The sequence below is a fragment of the Schistocerca piceifrons genome, chromosome 6 (genome assembly GCF_021461385.2).
Source record: "Schistocerca piceifrons isolate TAMUIC-IGC-003096 chromosome 6, iqSchPice1.1, whole genome shotgun sequence".
Classification (NCBI taxonomy): Eukaryota; Metazoa; Arthropoda; class Insecta; order Orthoptera; family Acrididae; genus Schistocerca; species Schistocerca piceifrons.
In genome coordinates this window covers 23,781,411-23,800,964 of record NC_060143.1, presented here as the reverse complement: position 1 = coordinate 23,800,964, position 19,554 = coordinate 23,781,411, and the positions used below count along the sequence as shown (strand labels likewise).

General features: G+C 37.1%; 1 protein-coding gene across 2 annotated transcripts in view; it reads left to right on the top strand.

The window, feature by feature from the left end:
- LOC124802693 (muscle-specific protein 300 kDa) overlaps positions 1-19,554 on the top strand; it is a 601,574-nt gene that overhangs the window by 348,643 nt on the left and 233,377 nt on the right. For both annotated transcript variants that reach the window (XM_047263634.1, XM_047263633.1), the window contains 8 exons: positions 7,420-7,568; positions 9,530-9,707; positions 9,813-9,998; positions 10,827-10,999; positions 12,414-12,588; positions 17,562-17,819; positions 18,207-18,384; positions 19,133-19,425. In XM_047263634.1, the coding sequence (XP_047119590.1) occupies positions 7,420-7,568; positions 9,530-9,707; positions 9,813-9,998; positions 10,827-10,999; positions 12,414-12,588; positions 17,562-17,819; positions 18,207-18,384; positions 19,133-19,425 (1,590 nt within the window). The remainder of the gene's footprint in view (positions 1-7,419; positions 7,569-9,529; positions 9,708-9,812; positions 9,999-10,826; positions 11,000-12,413; positions 12,589-17,561; positions 17,820-18,206; positions 18,385-19,132; positions 19,426-19,554) is intronic.

Here is a 19,554-nt window from a genome sequence, read left to right as displayed (position 1 = left end):
TTGTTCATCTGGATGAATATATTTATTAAATTGTATGACAAACGGCTAGAAAACTTCGAACACATATTTACAAATCTGTCAAGTTTAGATTAAAGATGTTCAGTATATCCTCCATAAGTGACGGACAATATCATATAGATACACTCAAATTTCTCCCATACTCACATAAGTGTGTTCATCGTCACTGATGCTATGGCAGTACAAATCTGCTTCTTCAACACTTCTATGTTCTGTGATAGTGTTGGTGCATAAATGTTGCCCTTAATGAAACCTCATAGGAATAATTCACAGGACATCAAATCCAGTGACATGGAGGTCAGCTGAGAAGTGCTAAGTCACCAGCTGTTTGATGACCAATCCAGTGGCTTGGTAGAGTGTCATTCAGATTTTCATGCACTTCGCAACACCAGGAGGGGTACCCCATCTTGTTGAAAAATAAAGTTGTCATCGTTCAGCTCTGGAAACAATCAGTTTCATAACATAGCAAGATACTGCTGCCTTTAACCATGTTTCTATCAAAGAAGAATGGCTCATTAATGCAAAAGTGTTATAACTGTCAATTATATACTTATAAGAAAATGCCACATATTTGCATTTGTTGTCGCGCTGTAGAACTTGTAACAGGTGTAATTTGGACGGCTTCATAACCAGCCGAAGTCTTGGAACATACCAAATTATTGTTGTAGGCAATTGTAACTCCCATCCATTTTGTTTTCTTTACACATCAAGTTCCGTAGGACCAAATTGCGGAGCAAATCTCCAAGGTCATGGAACGTGTCAGTACATGAAATTACAACATAAAAGTAATAACAGATAAAAATAAAATATTTATGAACCTGAAAAAATCAGTCCATAAGTTTAAGTAAACGCAATCAACAATACAACAAGAATCAGCTTAATTTTTCAAGGATCTCTTCAACAGAATAGGAGTGACCCATGTGGAAACTCTTCAGTTTCAATTTGAAAGCGTGTGGTTTACTGCTAAGATTTTTGAATTTGAGTGGTTGCTTATTGAAAATTGATGCATCAGTATACTGCACACCTTTCTGCACAAGAGTTAAGGAAGTCCGATCCAAAGGCAGGTTTGATTGCTGCTGAGTATCAACTGAGTGAAAGCTGCTTATTTTTGGGAATAAGCTAATACTGTTAACAAGAAATATTATGAGAGGCCAATGTCAAAATACCCAGACTCATGAATGGGGTCGACAAGAGGTTCGTGAACCTACATCACTTGTTGCCCGAATCGTCCATTTCTGAGCCAAAAATATCCTTTTGGAATGAGAAGAGTTATCCCAAAATATAATACCATAAGACATAAGCGAATGAAAATAAGCAAAGTAGACTAATTTTGGTGTTGAACAAACACTCTCTTCAGATACCTTTCGAATAGTAAAAATGACAGCATTATGTCTTTGAACAAGATCCTGAATGTGGGCTTTCCACAACAGTTTACTATTTATATGAACACCTAGAAATTTGAGCTTTTCCGTTTCACTAATCATATGCCCATTCTGTGAAATTAAAACATCAGGTTTCGTTGAATGGTGTGTTAGAAACTGTAAAAACTGAGTCTTACTGTGATTTAGCATTAGTTTATTTTCTACAAGCCATGAACTTAGGTCATGAACTGCACTATTTGAAACCAAGCCAATGTTGCACACAACATCTTTTACTACCAAGCTAGTATCATCAGCAAACAGAGATATTTTAGAGTTACCCATAATTCTAGAGGGCATATCATTTATGTAAATGAGGCACGGTATTGGCCCAACACTGATCCCTGGGGCACCCTCCACTTCACCTTACCCCACTCAGACCCCACATCACAGCCATTCTCAACTCGGTGAATAATGACCTTTTGCTGCCTGTTGCTAAAGTAAGAGGTGAACCGATTGTGAGCTACTCCCTGTATTCTGTAATGGTCCAACCTCGCGAGCAATGTTTTGTGATCAACAAAATCAAATGCCTTAGTTAAATCAAAAAATATGCCTATTGTTTGAAACCTTTTGTTTAACCCATCCAGCACCTCACAGAGAAAAGAGAATATAGCATTTTCAGTTGTTAAACAACTTATAAAGCCGCACTGTACATTTGATAGCAAACCGTGTGACATAAAATGATCAATTATCCTTACATACGCAGCCTTTTCAATAACTTTAGCAAACACTGATAGCACAGAAATAGGTCTAAAATTATCTGCATTTTCCCTTTCTCCCTTTTTATAAAGCAGCTTTACTACTGAATACTTTAATCATTCAGGTAACTGACCATTCCTAAAGGAAAAATTACGAATATGGCTAAATACCAGGGCTAACATGTGCAGCACAGTACTTTAATATTCTGCTAGGCACTCCATCATATCCATGAGAGCCCTTAGTATTCAGTGATTTAATTATTGACTCAATCTCCCCCTTATCCATGAGAGCCCTTAGTCTTCAGTGATTTAATTATTGACTCCCCCTTGTCTGTATCACAGAGTAGCATTTCAGACATCAATCTCGGAAAGGTATTTGCCAAGGAAGTTATATGATTCCTTGCAGAAGCTAAATTTTTATTTAATTCACCAGCAATGCTCAGAAAATGATTGTTAAATATTTTACATATATCTGATTTATCAATAACAGAAATATTTTTACTACAAACTGACTTTACATCGTTGACCTTGTGCTGCTGACCAGACACTTTCTTCACAACTGACCATATGGTTAATTTTATCCTGTGAGTTAGCTGTTCTATTTGCATACCACATACTCTTTGCCTTCCAAATAACATTTTTAAGTGCCTGACAATACTGTTTGTAATGGGCTACTGTAGCTTGATTGTGACTACTTCTAACATTTTGATATAATTCCCACTGTGTTCTACATGCTGTCCTTATCCCACTACTCAGTCCTAGTACCCCATTTAGAACGTTCTAATAGGAAGCAACTCTCAAAGGGCATCAGAAATGTGTTAAGGACGGCATTATATTTATCATCTATGTCATCGGCACTATAAACATCCTGTCACTCTTGTTCCTTGACAAGGTTTAAAAAACTCTCTGTTGCTGTTGGATTAATTTTCCTACATAGTTTGTAATTATATGTGACATTTGTTTGAGTACAAAAGCCTTTTAGTGTTAAAATTTGTACATCGTGGTCTGAAAGGCCATTCACCTTTTTACTGACAGAATGTCCATCTAGTAATGAGGAATGAAGAAAAATATTGTCTATGGCTGTGCTACTGTTCCCCTGCACCCTAGTTGGAAAAAACACCGTCTGCATCAGATCATATGAATGTAGGAGATCTACCAACATCCCTTTTCTTGCACCATCATATACAAAATTTATATTGAAGTCACCAAACATAACTAATTTCTGGTACTTCCTACAAAGTGATTCAAGAACTGTCTCTAGCTTGAGCAGAAATGCTCTGAAATCAGAGTTAGGGGACCTATAACCAACAACAATTAGAAGTTTAGTTCCACTAAATTCAACTGCTCCTGTATAACATTCAAAAATCTGCTCAGTGCAGTGCTGGCATACGTACATGGACTCAAATGGAATATTGTTTTTTATGTACATGCAAAGAACTCCTTGAGAAACAGCCAGCTAATTTGTATCCTAGTAAAGGAAGCCTCTGAATTGTCGAGTTATTTAAGTGGGTCTCTGATATAACAATAATTTCGGAGTCAACATCTATAAGCAGTTCACTAACTTTATCTCTAATACCTCTTATATTTTGACGAAATATGCTGATTCCGTCTCTACTTGGAAACATTACATCCTCCAACAGTGAACCCTTAGTTAGAGAGACTTCCTTTAAGCAGGTATACCTATCATCTGACTTAAATCTAAAAAAGCTGCAGCTCTAACACAAACTACTACAGAAATTTTTCCATGAGTGATGCCACCACTACCTACTACACTGTCACCTTTAAACTTTGCCAGCTTCCCCTTCCCATACCTACTGAGGTGCAGGCAATGCCTTGTGAAACACGATCTACTGATAGACCCAACAGGCACCACTGAAATGTGACCCATGCCGTCTGCCGTCAGTGCTCCCTCCAGCCCCATATTAACGCATCTAACAGCCGCATTAAGATGAGGCCGATCATGATGCTGAAACAGTTGCACAAAATGCACATTAGTGCCACCATTTTGAGTAGCTATCTTTACCAGGTCACCACCTACATCATATTCTCCGTCCCTATCAAGACTGTTCCCTGTTCTGTCCACTTTTACTATCTGAACCTCCTTCGTAATATTCCTACATAACTCCCCTACGCTGTCAGTCACGTGAGCCAACCCTGCACTAGTCTTCACAATGCTGGTGACCTGATACTCATTCCCCAACACTTCCAGCAACTGCTGGCCCACACCTCTACCGTGCGAAATACGTAGCAGCAGAACCTCCTTCTTTCTGTTAGACTTTGCAACTGACTTAGGACTCCTAACTGCTGAGGACTGCTGCATGTTCCCTACATCTACAGCCACAAGAGGCTCCTCTGCACTCAACTCTGACAGTAGGTCAAATCTATTGCATATAAGCAAAGGATAACTGTGAATACCTCCTCCTCTTAGCTGCCTTCTTGCCAACTGCGAGTACCCATTCCCCACCACCATTCACCCTCCTCAACCTATCTAGTTTCTCCTTTGCACTTTGTAACTGCACCTGAAGGGCACAGATTTTATACTCCTGCTCCTTTATCAACTTACTTCTACTACAGATTTTGTATTCCCGGGAGAGGATCTCACTAGAATGCCCACTGGCTTCCCCATTGCATTCAGTCCAATGGAAATACTTTGAACAAATCTCACACTGTAACCCACTACTCACGAACCTACGACAGAGCCCACACTTCTCACTCATGGTAAAATTTTACAGTTACTGCAAAAACTATACATCTATGTTACCTAATTTCAGTTCCACTAATAGAACTATTTATAGAACTAACAATAGCAGTCTTGAAATTCTCTGTCGACTAAGAAAGCAACTACTTGTATTAATACGACTACACCACAGCTAATACCAATACCAACAAAACTTCACAAAATTATTAGCTAAAATCAAAAATTCAAGCGGCCGTTGGAACACTCAACAAAGTTAAAACACTAAATGAAAATTAAATAAAAATATTTCACTAGAAACAGTAAGAAACATCAGCTGAAAACTAAAGCACGAAATTTACTAAACAACTTCAATGCACAGAAAACTCTAAAACACACAGTGAGCAAATGTTTCCAAAAGTTTATTAAATCATTATTTTGCCACAAACAGCACGAAACACCACTGAAAACTATAAAATTTGATAACTGTCTAACAGACATGCCATCTGACATGAAGAATTGATTTTGTATGACTATGTTGGAAAGTTGTTTGAATTCATGTGACATTTTCATCAGAAATATGTCTACAAACTGTCAGTACCATCTGCAAATGTTCCATCCATTCAGAAGGTCCATTTGGCATCTCAACGTGAAATGTCTTTGCATTCTAATCAGAGAATTACACTTTGCAAATTCGAGAACATTAAGTGATTTCTGCTGCAGAGTAGCCATTTTGCAACATGTGAAGGTAACCAAGCAAATAAAAGACAACCAACACCTAGCAATGATGGGTTTAAACCAGACAATAAGTTTGTTCCTCCAGTAACCAAGCTGTGGCATAGCGACTGATAGTTTTGACAACATAATACTCTCTCTCTCTCTCTCTCTCTCTCTCTCTCTCTCTCTCTCTCTCCCTCTTCCTCCAACTTTTCCAGAAACGACAATTAAAAGAGGAGCAGGAAACTAACTGAGAAAATATTTAATTCTGGTATCTTTTTCATTACTATTATGTAAAAAGACAGTCCAGTTATTTCTGCTAATGTAATACACATGTACATATTTTAGTAAAATCAATGTTATATTTTGCCCAATGGCAATTAACAAGTCTTGTTCCCTTGCATGATAACTTCTTCCAATGAAAAAACAGTTAACAGTTACTATTGTTTAAGAAATAGATCAGCAGTGTCTGTGCAGTTTCATGAATCCCATCCTGTCAACGTCTCTGGCCCACATGACAGGCATAATAGCAGCTATCCCACAATATGTAATGGACAGACCTCAGTTGGCCGTGGCACTTGTTTGCCTCACATGAAATAAATAGGAAATAAACAACAACCAGAACTAAACCTTTGTGAAAGAAAAATGAAATATATCAAATACTAGTCCATTAAAACACAGTACTGTATCTGTCAACTTTACCATACAAATATAATGTGTAGTCAAATTGGATGTTACCCGTAACTACGCCGTTGGCAGGAGAATGAAGAGTATCTAAAGTTTTGTGACACTACATAGTTCTTGTAATATTTTATTTAACTGTTTTTTAAAAACTTTCTTTACATTGTATGATTCAGCTCCTGTCCATTCAACAAATTATAAACATCAGTTCCTTTTTCATGTAATTTCTCCAAACCATTATCATATGTATCATTTTGCGATTACCATGCATTAATACTTTTATGCATGATCACTATCATTATTTAGAGATGTGGCATTGATTCAGTGTCAAAATGTTTTCAACATAAAAATAAAAGAAACTCAGTTATTTATAGAGTGCTACAGATAGTCAGTAATTTCAGATAATGTGTTATACTCTGCTCATTTGCTCACTCTATTGATCACATAAACACAAACATTCTTGCTGGGTTATGCTGCTGCTTCAAAGGTGTTGTATTCTGAAAAACATAATGTTTGTACCCCTATCTATTCTGACAAAATAATTCGATTGCTTGACAGATTAGTGTTTGAAAATGTGAGCTTTACCTTTTACTGGTCCACAAGCAGAGATTCTAAACTACACAAGGCCTTTGTAATAATTTTTGTAAGTTCTGAACTGCTTTATAATAACATACAACTATGACAGAGAGAACAATTTTGGATTTTTGTCCAGGTTCCAGATGAGTCCCATTATTGTACTGCATGAAGTTGGAAGACATTATTAAGATTTAGAAAATTTGAGTGCATGGAATAGTATTATTGCTCCAGAGAGTACATTGAGTGATTCTTGAGGAAGTTCATTTGTTGAAATACACTAAGACACAAAAAACAACAATTAGTTCAACTTTTTATTCTGAAGTTGGACTAGCCCATCAATACCATTTGTAAAACATTGTGAGATATCATTCCCTGGCACCATCTTCTGTTGCTAAAATTGGCACTCACCTTAAAGCTTTCTGTGCTGACTACGACAAAGACATCGAGTTCCTCTTGTAATTACAGGCTTAATTAACGTTGGCCTCTTACTTAATCACTGTGATTTTGATCAAGCTACTAATAAAAAGTAAAGACGGAAATAAGGGCCTAAAATTTTGCATTTAGTGTTATTTTTTTATAATGTTAAATAATTCAGTTATCTATACTCATTTTATAGCTTCTATCTCTTTATTTATAGATTCTCGAAAGCGAAATGGAGGAAGGCCAACAGAAATTGGAGAAAGCTCTGGAACAAGGAAATGCTGCCTGTGAAGGAGCTGATTCTGAAGACAAAGAAGTTATTGAGGAAGAAGTAGCACTCCTACAGGAGGAATTTGACACATATGTGTAAGTTGGTTATTTACCAATAACAATCTGTAAAGTACTATGCTGTCACTTTGCTCAATAGTGTTGTTCTTTAAAATAATTTTGTTTATTATTTTGCTGGAAATAGTTAAAGACCAATAAGAATATCGGTATGCTGTGTTTCAAGGAGGTATGCAATAGCGTTTTTAGCAGCAATGGGAGTAACACAAATTGTTCAAAAAAAACAACACATTTTATTCATTTCAGTATGTTAGCTTCTGCTGGAGCTGTAACAGCTCTGTCAGCCAGTTGTCTTTAGAATTCCTATAGTGTGTTTCAGTTTTCAAAACTCATAGGGATAAGACTTGGAAATTGGCAATTAGATACTATTTTATGGGTAAAGTGACAAACATGTTAGTGGCAGAATCTCAGAGGTGACTGTAAACTGAGAAAGTAAAAGAACACCAAAAGTTTTCATAAATTAAGATTATTATGTATGAAAGATGAATGTAGGCATCCCTCAGTTTGGGAACACAGCTACTTCATTGTCTTAAAGAGATACATTTATGCTTCTACATTATTTTTGAGTGAAGCACTGTTGATAAATCCTTGGGATGTAAATTGCATTTGAGTTGAGCATTGTATTTTAGGTGTGGACAGTGGACAGTATACAAGGTTGGAAAAAATCAGCAAGTCTGCCTGCATTAATAAGCAACAATTTGCTGTGGTGTCCAAAGAGATAAGGAAAAAGTCCATAGTTCAGTACTAAATTCAAAGCCCCATTGGAATCAGACATATCCTGATCCAGATGTACTGCCCTTTCTCCTCGACAGTTTTGATCTTTAGCTGTCTCCAGGAAATATGATTGAATTAACACTGATAAAATATAATATGAAGTCATTAACTTGTTTCTGCAAATAACAGTGACATTCCATAGACTGTGCATACTGCCTTAGGGAATTATGCTGACTGTCTCACTTGTATTTCAGTCTTAGGTCACACACGTACTATCATAACTGACATTGTATTATTACCAAGTTATCATCAGATGATCTGTGATTTGTACAAAAAGAAAGAAAGTGATTTGTATGAAAAGAAAGAAAGTGGGGATAGTAAAATACTGGCAAACTAAATTACAACCAAACTAACTTATGTACACAACCGTATATCTTTGAATATGTTACACAGTAACTCACCAATTGTAGAGGCACATAGAGAATTTACAAAATGTAAACATATCTGCATTGTGGTTGGTTTGTTGAAACAGAAGGCTACAGTTAGCTACACAGTAAAATAAAGTTGGTAAATCTTAAATCACAGATATACAATCAAGAATACTCATGATGTGAAATTGATTGCAAGGGAATGCTTTCCGCAACCGAAAACTAGTGACAAATAACTGAACTAATGGTGTAGGGCAGCTAGATGTGCTCTAGTAGCAGGACCAACAATTCCCACCTGCAGATGCGATCTACAAAGTAGTAAACTAATGTCTGGTGGTCATAAGCATGCACTAAACATTATAAAAGAACTGATAAATTAAGCTACTATTAAACATGCTACTATTAAACATGTGTTGGATGGCAGGAAAAAAACGAAAAGAGAGAGAGATGATAACAGACAGAAAATACTTTTTAAAAGGCTTTGTTACAACTTGTTGACTGAGCGAGGTGGCGCAGTGATTAGCACACTGGACTTGCATTTGGAAGGGCGACGGTTCAATCCCACATCCGCCCCTTCTGATTTAGGTTTTCCATGATTTCCCTAAATAGCTCCAGGCAAATGCCGGGTTGGTTCCTTTGGAAGGGCATGGCCAACTTCCTTACCCACCCTTCCCTAAGCCAGTGAGACCGATGACCTCGTTGTTTGGTCTCTTCCCCCAAACAACCCAACCCAACAACTTGTTGTGATACCACTTCTGTGACATGAGGCTTAAATATACAATTAAAAAACATGACAGTGTTATTACTTGAATGTCTAATATGTATTGTTATTTGCTCTAGGGAGTCTCTCAATCAAGTTAAAGGCCTCCTTGAAGTGGGAATCGTCAAGTGGACAGAGTATGAGGACCAGTATCAGGAAGCATCTGACTGGCTGACACAGACTGAACAGTTAGTTCAGACATTTAATAAATTACAGGATAGCCTTGAAGAAAAGAAAAATGTCCTTGAACAGTTCCAGGTAAGTAGAGTTGTGTCCTAATGTTAATGTATAATATAGGCAAACAGACCACTTCAGTCAGTATTGTGTTTTACTTTGCTCTCACTGAAAAATGTGTTTCTTCAGGTCCATCTTCAGACCCTATTTGATTGGCAAAAGGAACTGGATCGACTGAACATGAAGGCCCAGATGCTGTTGGAAACATGTGCAGACACAAGAATAAGCAATGCTGTTACCCAGATGACAACAAAGTATAATGCTTTATTATCACTGGCAAAAGAAATCATGCGAAGACTTGAGCTGCATTATCAGGTATAGTTTTCATTATTCCCTTTTTTGTATCGGAAGAAGAGGATATTTATTTGTTTAAATGCAAACATGATAATCAGTTAATTACTGTATTATGATTATACAATGACATACTTCGGCTATTCATAAACTTCTTGTTGTTTCATACTACTGTGGGTATATCTGTCTTAAATATAGTCATCCCACAACTATTTTCCATTTTAAATCCATTAATGTTTTGATCAAGCATTGCAACAGAAGTGTGAAACATTCTCTGTGCCTGCAAGTCTTTATGAACAATAATGTGTTCATTATTGATTGTGTCTTGTCACACCCTCTCTAGTAGATCTTATATAATGGGATAACTGCTGTTACTTTCATGTTTCATGGAGGAATGTTGGCAGCATTCAGCATGAAATATGTTAAGAATGTCGTTTGTTGTGTAGTCAATGAGAATTCATGTATAAACTCACACTTTTTGTTATTATAAACTGATTATTAATTGAACTTTGCCAGCTATTCTCAGCTGTCTCTACAACAAAGAATGTTCTTTGTTAACTTATGAGCACAAATATGTTTGAAGTCTAGTCAGCAGCCAAATTATAATAATACCAGCCGAGTATCTACTTCGAAGACATGTTAAGAAATACATCATCTGATTCTGTTTAACTAGACTTCCCATGTACTGGTAGCTGTGTTGTGTGCAGGTTAAACACTTCTCAGCTCCAGCTAAAAATCCCTGATTCTGTGGAGCATTGTGCGTAATCAACATTATTCATTTTCCATTAATATTCATATATGTCGACGTCCAGTGGAAAATCCAGTTATTTTATATTGATTTGTTTCTTTTAGGAGCATCAGCAGCATAATACATTATATCAGGAATGCCAAGACTGGTTGGATCGAACACGAGATCGTCTTAATGAGTGTCAAGAAATACCCAGCACACTCAATGAAGTCAACAACAAGCTTCAGACAGTCAAAGGCATTAGACAATCACTTGAGCAGGGCCATAATAAGCTCAGGTATGTAGCAGGCCAAAATTAGAAAGTTAGATTGTAGTCAGTATATTCAAAAGTAAGAAATAATCAAAGAAACTATTAAGAGAGAAGACAGTAGATACCATTGAAAGTGTTTGAAATACATTTTATGAACCTTACCTCAATGCAAACTTCTTTCTAAAGAATGAGATGTACAGCAGTTTTGTTTAGAATTGCCACTTGTTGAACTCTGTGACTATGTTGTAGTTCACAATAAAACGAATAGTTTCTCATGGATTCACTTTACACCTATTTCTCACTAACTTCCAGTGGGGTGCACTCACCCTCAATGATACTGTTGTTTATAATGATCGATGTTAACAAATTTATTTATGCTTAAGAGTGGAAGACTGAAGTAGGATGAATATGAAAATGATGTCATTGCTTTAAAACCATAACAGACTGCTGAGGCTATTGCTTATACTAAGGCCATACAGGCTGGAGGTGTGACAAAGGATAAAAATAAACAAAAAACTATATCAAGTTAGACAAAAGACAGAAAAAATATTCATAAAAAAAGATGAAAGAAACTTGCTGTTGACATTTCAGATGGAAGCTGTAATTTTAAAAAGAGTCCTACTATAAAATATTTACATTTCTGGCTCAAAAACTGACTAGAAGGCTATAAGTTTTCTTTGGAAAATCTATTTTTTAATCATAACACTAAATTGATGTTAAGTGGCCAAATGTACTACAAAATCAAGATGTATTACAACAGACAAGGAAATATATGTATATGGGGAACACCTTCAGCAGGAGTAGCTATAGACTGACGGGAATGTGCGTTGGCTCTTCCAAGACCAGCTAATTTGGGATGTCTGTGTCCCTAGTAGGAAGAGATCAAGAGACTGATACAAAACATAAAGAAATAGATGGTTGGCATCAGTACAGTGTAAAGACTGACACCTAAATAAAATGATGTGTTGCAAATGACAAAAAATTATGTTCACTTAGGTACCACCATAAATCTGACTGTCACTGCGTTTAAGTGATCCACAATGATAGGTCATCCTGCTAAGTATGAGATTTGTCCTGCAATATGTTTTCCATTTTGAAAATATAATAATGATGCCGAAATTAAGAGGTAAAATTATAAAAATTGCCCTCTGAAACAACTATGTGTAAACTGCTATGTTAATGGAAAAACACACACACATACACACACACTTTTTTTCTGGTTACTTGGTATGATTGAAAGTTTGATATGAATAATTTGGAGTAACAGGAAGTATGGAGAAACCAAGAAAGCAATGGTAAGTTGCATAACAAAAGAGACGGAAGATGGGGGGGGGGGTTATTGGCATGGCAGAATGGGGACAACTCCATGAGGAGGTGAATAAAGACAAGGCAGTAACTGTGAGTCTGTTTAAAAACTTAAATATTTTAAATATTGTTTTAGGTATGTCCTTGAACTAAAAGAAAAGGTGATTTTGAATACCGAGCAAAACGGGGCAGCTAAGATCCAGGAAGATACAGAAAATATTAAACAAGAGTTTGAGAAGCTCATGTCAGATGTGCAAGAAGTTAGGCAGGTGCTCACAGCAAGAGCTGCTCATTTAGAAGAAATACAGAAGGTATGTAATTTGGATTCAAACCTGTTCCATAGACATATATGGTTGATATTAATCAGTGATAATCTTTCTGTGTGTAAATACATGATAAGTGTATTGTTCTGACTTAGTCATTTGTTAGTGATGTACAGCGTGAAGCGAAATTCGTGCACTCGGGCTTCACAGCGCAACTCCTCACATGCCTGCGATAAAGAAAAAGTATCTCACAACATTTCGTCCAGAAAGTACATCCAGCAGAAAAAGCACATTAAAGAGTGGCAGTCTGGCAACACTGTAACCACATGTATGGTAACTACCTCTGACAACACATTTTAGTTGTGCTGTAGAGTTGGTGCAGTGGGTGGAGTTTTGGGTTAGTATGTAGGAAGTCAAGGGTCTGATCCTGGGTTGGGGCATTTTTTTGACATTTCACGCTGTAATATACACCATTTCTTTGATCACATGTATCCTAAATTTACACCATTTTGTAATGCTGAACATAACAAATATGTGGTTAGACAAATAAGAAATAGACAGTTGAAACAAATGACCTATCATAGGACAGAATAACTACAAAAACAATATCCATGTCGAGATGGTAAAGATGATAGCACAGTACACAGATTTCTCACATTAGCAACCAGTGACAATAATAATGTCAATTTTAACGACCGCATGACCTTCACAACAGAATGCATTGTCCTCAGACCAACAGATGCTAAAAGTGACCTCCCTACATGTCCAAAGATTTCGCAACCCACCAGATCATACAGCTCTGGACCCTTCACAGCAAAGCTGTCCACAGTAACAAGAGCAGCATGAACACCCGCTACCAATTCTTCCACATTGATCGGCGGAGTAGAGTACACATGCTCCTGCAGGTGTCCCCACAGGAAGAAATCGGGGGGATATAGATCCGGTGAAGGTGGTGGCCACACAACTGGACCTCCACGTCTGAGCCATTTCTCTCAAAATGTTCTGTCCAAATACTGTCACACATTAATTCCAAAATGTGCAGGTGCACCATCATGTTGGAACCATATCCTCCACTGAACATGCAATGGAACATCTTCCAATGCATCAGGCAGATAGTTTGAGAGGAATGTTTGATACCTTTGTGCAGTCAACCGGTCAGACAATATGTAAGGGTCCAATCACCTATTGCCCAATATTCTGGCCCAGACATTGATACTAAAGTGAACTTGATATCCATGGTCGCAGGTGATGTGTGGGTTAACCTCACACCAATGGTGAGTATTGTGCATATTGAAGACACCCTCATGAATGAATGCTGCTTCATCCAACCATATTACATTGTTCTAGAAGTCATCGTTGGCTTGCTGTTGTTGAGCCATTCACAGAATTGCATTCCGCTGATGGAAATCTGCAGGATGCAGGTGTTATAAGAAAGCTTAATGAGAGGGGTGCAGCTCATGTTTATGCAGCATGTTAAAGACCGTGCATTGCATGACATGCAGCTGCCTTGCTATACAACTTGTACTTCACTGAGGTTCTTGGTGTATGACTCACAGAATAGCTTCCTCAGTAGCTGGAGTACGTGGACGACCTCTGTCACATGATGGTGGAAGGAAAGAATCTGACTCCTGAAGACACAGCTCTAGATGACAAACCATATTTATCTGGATGCCATTGATGAGGATATCTAGCAGCATATTCACAAGTGGCAACACCAGCCCGTTTATCAGATGCATCAAGGACCAGAAGCATATCCACATGTTCTTTGTTTGTGTATGCCATACGTCTGCCACACTCCACACTGGTTTAGAGGTTTACAATGATAAAATTCAATATGTGTATGTAGATACATTGGAGTCTGTCATTGGCACGTTACTCCACTCACAACTAGTCCATGTCTGGTGGACAGTGCATACAGATTAAAAATGCTATCAGTCCTGTGTGCTGTTCCAGCTAACACACTTTATCCCTCTAGCGGATGTTGTTCTGCATGATTCATCGTGACACTGCTAATTGTGAAATGTTTGGTTTTGAATTACAGTGTTTCTCTAATGGTAATAGACATGATGTTTCCTCAATCCCATCAATAGAATTATAATAATAATAATAATAATAATAATAATAATAATAATAATAATAATAATAATAATAATGCATTGAGATACGTACTAAACAGCATGTGGTTACCAGACTCAATGCTGAAGGCATAATTAATGGGACCATGGCGATAACACATACAAATAGTAACCGAGTTTGGACATTATTCACAAAGCAAATTGCTAGTCCTACTGGTAACGAAAGGCCCTAATGAAATGTAATGGACCTGAACGAGGCAAGAATAATAGTTGGTACTAATCTATGGGACCATAGGAGGAGGGCATAAAGGAAACAGGTTTTGCATCTAGTAGATGAAGTGGTTGGAATAAATTCACACCCATGACATGGAAAGGGCTTCTTTCAAAGCTGCCCAATCTTCCATTTCTACAATTGTTGTGTGTAATTGCAAATGTTTTGTAGAGGACCACTGCAATCGCTGTTGATGATTAAGATGCCAGATACCGTACCACGTGGACTACATCTAGAAAATAAAAAACATACGTCTCAACCCAGGATCGAACCATTGACGTCCTGCATGCTAACTCAAAACTCTACCCACTGCACCAACTGTACAACAAGACTAAATTGTGCCTTCAGAGGTAGTTACCATACATGTGGTTACAGTGTTGCCAGATTGCCACTCTTTAACGTTGTTTTTCTGCTGAATGTACTCGCAGGACGAAATTTTATGAGAGACATTTTTTTATTGCTGGAATGTGAGGAGTAGCACTGCGAAGCCTGAGTGCACAAATTTTTCTTCACCCTGCATAACAACATTGTATCAGCAGTTTGAAAGCTCTCTCTCTCTCTCTCTCTCTCTCTCTCTCTCTCTCTCTCTCTCTCATCATTTCTCTTTCTTGTTGTTGTTTTTATGTTTGGTAACAACCTGTGGCAATAAAATAAGGTTTGTGATTTGTATGGGGTTCTCTTTATATTGCTCTTAGGGCATGTGTAGAAAGGATGGCAGGTAGGCACTGTCAAGCACACTGCCATTATCTTAAAAGTGTGGAATGTGTTAAATCAAACTTTTATTTTATTTTTCACTATTTTAAGGCTGGATATTGACCTTGATCCCAGGATTGTGGTATACAGTAGGAGACATAAAGTTTACTTATGGTAACAACTTATCTGGCAAACAAATTGCTTCAGCTTTTGCCAAAAGTGCTACTTTTCTTTGTCAGTCCCCAGATCACCATTGAAGAATTCCTTGATACGCAGCCTCAGTGATTTCAATACATCACTGCTTGTGTAAAAAGCAAGAGGAATTTTACTATTGTATTTTTATTCAAATGTCAAGGTAAAGCCACAGTAAAATCTTCATTCACACTCAGATCTGCTTCCACTTCATATTTGACTACTCTGTGAACTAATCTACATCCAGTCTGGTACTTAATTCATTATGCATCAAATCATGTTTGCAGTGCTTGCATGCCCACTCTCCCTATGCACCACTGTGGCAGTGTATATGTGCTACAATTGTGTACTGTTGTGTTCATAAGTTGTTTGTCTACACATTTTGTGACATAGCTTGTAATTACAGCCATACTTTTGTCTTTTGAACTTAAATATGTTGTGAAATTCTGAAAATTTCTGATAAAACTTGTGGTTTTGTTGTCTTCGTTCTGATAATAATAAATCAGAATTTAATTTCAGATTATTGTAGAGAATATGCTATATTCTTCAAAGTAATATATCACTTACATGGATAAGTCAATTAGTTCCATTAGCAATGATTTTCCTGAAGTACTGTGGAGGGAAAAAAGACCTGTATAACTTGGTGGCTATTTTGACTTAATTGTGTTGTAGGAAACAAATCCATCCCTCATCATCACAAATCCACAATTAAGATATCAGTCTTCATCTTCAAATCAGTACAGCTCCAAATTGGTATAGGGCTTATTTCCATATGTTTCTTAGTTTTCAGAATATAAGACTTTTTAAATTACATATGAAATTCATTAACCTTTTTAATTACATGTAAAATTTATTCAGTAAACGTATCACCTGGTAGGATACCAAAAAGAAGAAAAAAATATTCATAAATGACTCTCAATTGAATGAGTTTGATAGTTGTTTTCAAGTGTACTGTAATAATGTACAGTTAATTTTCTTGGTGGAACTGGAATTCAGCACACTAGAAACTCATTGGTGACTATCATCACAACTCAAGTAACATATCTCTACTTTATAAACTTTTTAAAATAAACTGAACGATTCAAATACCCGCAAAGTTTTGTTAGCCAGTGAATATGGTTCCCACGTGTTCAAAACGAAGCAGAACTGTCATAAAAATAATTTTTTTAGTACAGTGGATGTTTTCTTACGATCGTGCATACCTACACACAATAACATTTGCCTCTAATGTAGTAGAGAAGCAGTACCAAGTGATGTGGTCCAGTGGTTAGGGCAGTAGTTGTATATTTGGGAAGAGCAGGTTTCAAATCCCCTCTGGCCATCCAAGCTTTTGTAGTTCCCCTAAAGCAGTTACAGATGAATGTTAGGCATGTCCTTTCGAGATGGCACGTTCATTTTCCTTGGCCATTTAGTAAGCTTGTTGTTATTAATGGGTTATTAAATGCTAATCTTCCTTTTTTACTTTTTGTCTCTAACCAACCTGGGACTATAATTAGCATATCTATCACATTACTCTGAATTTTACCACAGATCATAAGCAGCATCTCAATGTAAACTATAATGTGCTGGTGTCCACTAAAAATAAATTCTTATTTTAATTGATTATGTAAATGTATTTCTTGTTGGAACTGTTTGAGGGAAGGAGCTGGGGGGGGGGGTCTTGCATTTTGCAGTAACTGATTTTCATAAACCAGCAAACAAGAACCCTAACTTTATTTTAATCAATAATTTTTGTAATACATAGAGAGAACATCACGGAAGAATTTGTTTTTCTGGTATGTTTGTTTTAGGCTCATAAACTTCTGAAGGAATGGTTGGATGAAATAGAGCAGAAACTGCAACCTGAAGGTTTCCGAAATGAGCTGAGTGAAAAACGTGCTGCATTGGAGAAGCTCCGCAGTTTACAGCGTGAGATAATCAGTCACGGTGATGTGGCAGAACGCATTCAAAGTAGAGTAAATGAACAACCCTCTTTGCCTGCTGCTGATGTTCGTAGTAGCCTTGAGAAATATAAGCAGCTGCAAGCAACCGCCTCAAAAGCCATTTCAGTAAGTATTGGAGGACAGATACCTGTGATGTAATTTTTTTTATGTTAATAGTGTGGGTGTTATCCTTGTTCTTATCTCTTTCATGTAAAGATTAAGATATTATACAGTTATAACTCACCAAATTGTTAATACCACTTGTGAATATTATTCATTTTACTGTCTCATGCTTATGATACCTGGGGCAGAATGTGATTCAACAAATGTGTAGTATGTGGACTAAATCCCACTAGAGACCATTTTTCTTTTTGTGTACTTTAATTTCCCTTACATACACTGTTATCATTTCAGTCATTGTGATACAAACACATGATGTTGGCAGACACATTTTCTTTCATAAAACAAAGTTTGGTGCAGCGTAAACCTTAAGAGCACATTTTTACTTTGCAGACACTTGAAGAGCAGGTGAAAGAGCATGAAAATTACAAGCAAGTATATGGGGATGCATTTGACTGGCTTCGAAGAACTAGGATTGATGTCCAGCAGTGTAGCGATTCCCATGGTGAAAAAGAACAAACATTGGAAAAAGAAAGAAAATTAGAAGCACTCATAGCATCATTGCCAACAGGTTTGAATTTAATTAGCCTTTTTTAAGCTTCATATGTCCTATATGTTTTGTTCCACTGTGTACATGCTACCTTTATCAAATCCAGTACTCATTTCCATTGTTCTGGAGTTCCAGGCCATTTGTTATTTTTGTAACCTCCACCACCACCTTTCCATTTCTGACACGTCCAGCGATCAGTAGCTGTTGAGAAAAAACTCTCATTTTCTGTATAGTTTGCTGCATAACTTAACTATATATTCAGAAAGACATGAAGAAACCACTAAAGGCTGCTGTAATGTGTGTGTTTATTTATCGAAGTCAAATGACCATTTTCAAGGCATGAATACCATAACACCAGTTTAAAGGGAGGCTTCTTGGTGTCAAGGACATAATTATTAGCCTTCTTCGGCAGCAAGTACAAATTGTTATCCTCCCTTGACATCAAATACATCATTATTATCCTCTCTTCAGCCTAATGTAATTGTATCCATGATTTATGATGGTCTCTTGACCAGAAAGGGTTGTCCATAAATACACACACATTACAGCAGCCCTTGGTTTGTGGTGCCACTCTATAAAAGAAATCTTGTCTTAGAGAGCTTGACGTTTTGTTGGAAAATTCTCATGCAATCCTTGTATAAATTTGACACAGAGGTTGATTACTGAGTATTCAGTTTCAAGTATTTCTTTTATTCCTTATCTTTTACTTAATTACCATGCACTGTAACAGTGAAGTGAAAAGATTTAATGTGCGGTATAATTGATACAGGTGAGAAACTTGTTGAGCGTGCCACTGTCTTGAGCACATCTGTCGCACAAACAACTGGCCCTGAAGGCCAAGATACTCTACGCCAGGAAACACAGCAGCTGAAGAGTGACTGGGACAGCCTGCAGATTTTATGTAAGGACACACAAAAGATACTACAGCGGTGCATCAATGCCTGGAATGAATTTGCAGACACTTCAAGTCGCATGCAGTCATGGCTGGAGGCTTTCCGGTCCAGAGTTAATGCAGAGTTGGAAGGCGACAAGAAAACTCCTGATGATCTTCAGAGATGCAGAGTGAGTGTTACTTTATATTTTACTCCAGCACTGGACTTTTCAGTTTCTCACAAATTTCACTCACTTTTTTTTTTTTTTTTTTTTTTTTTTGTTGTGGTAAATGTTAACATCTGTGTTTCATTCAAAAAG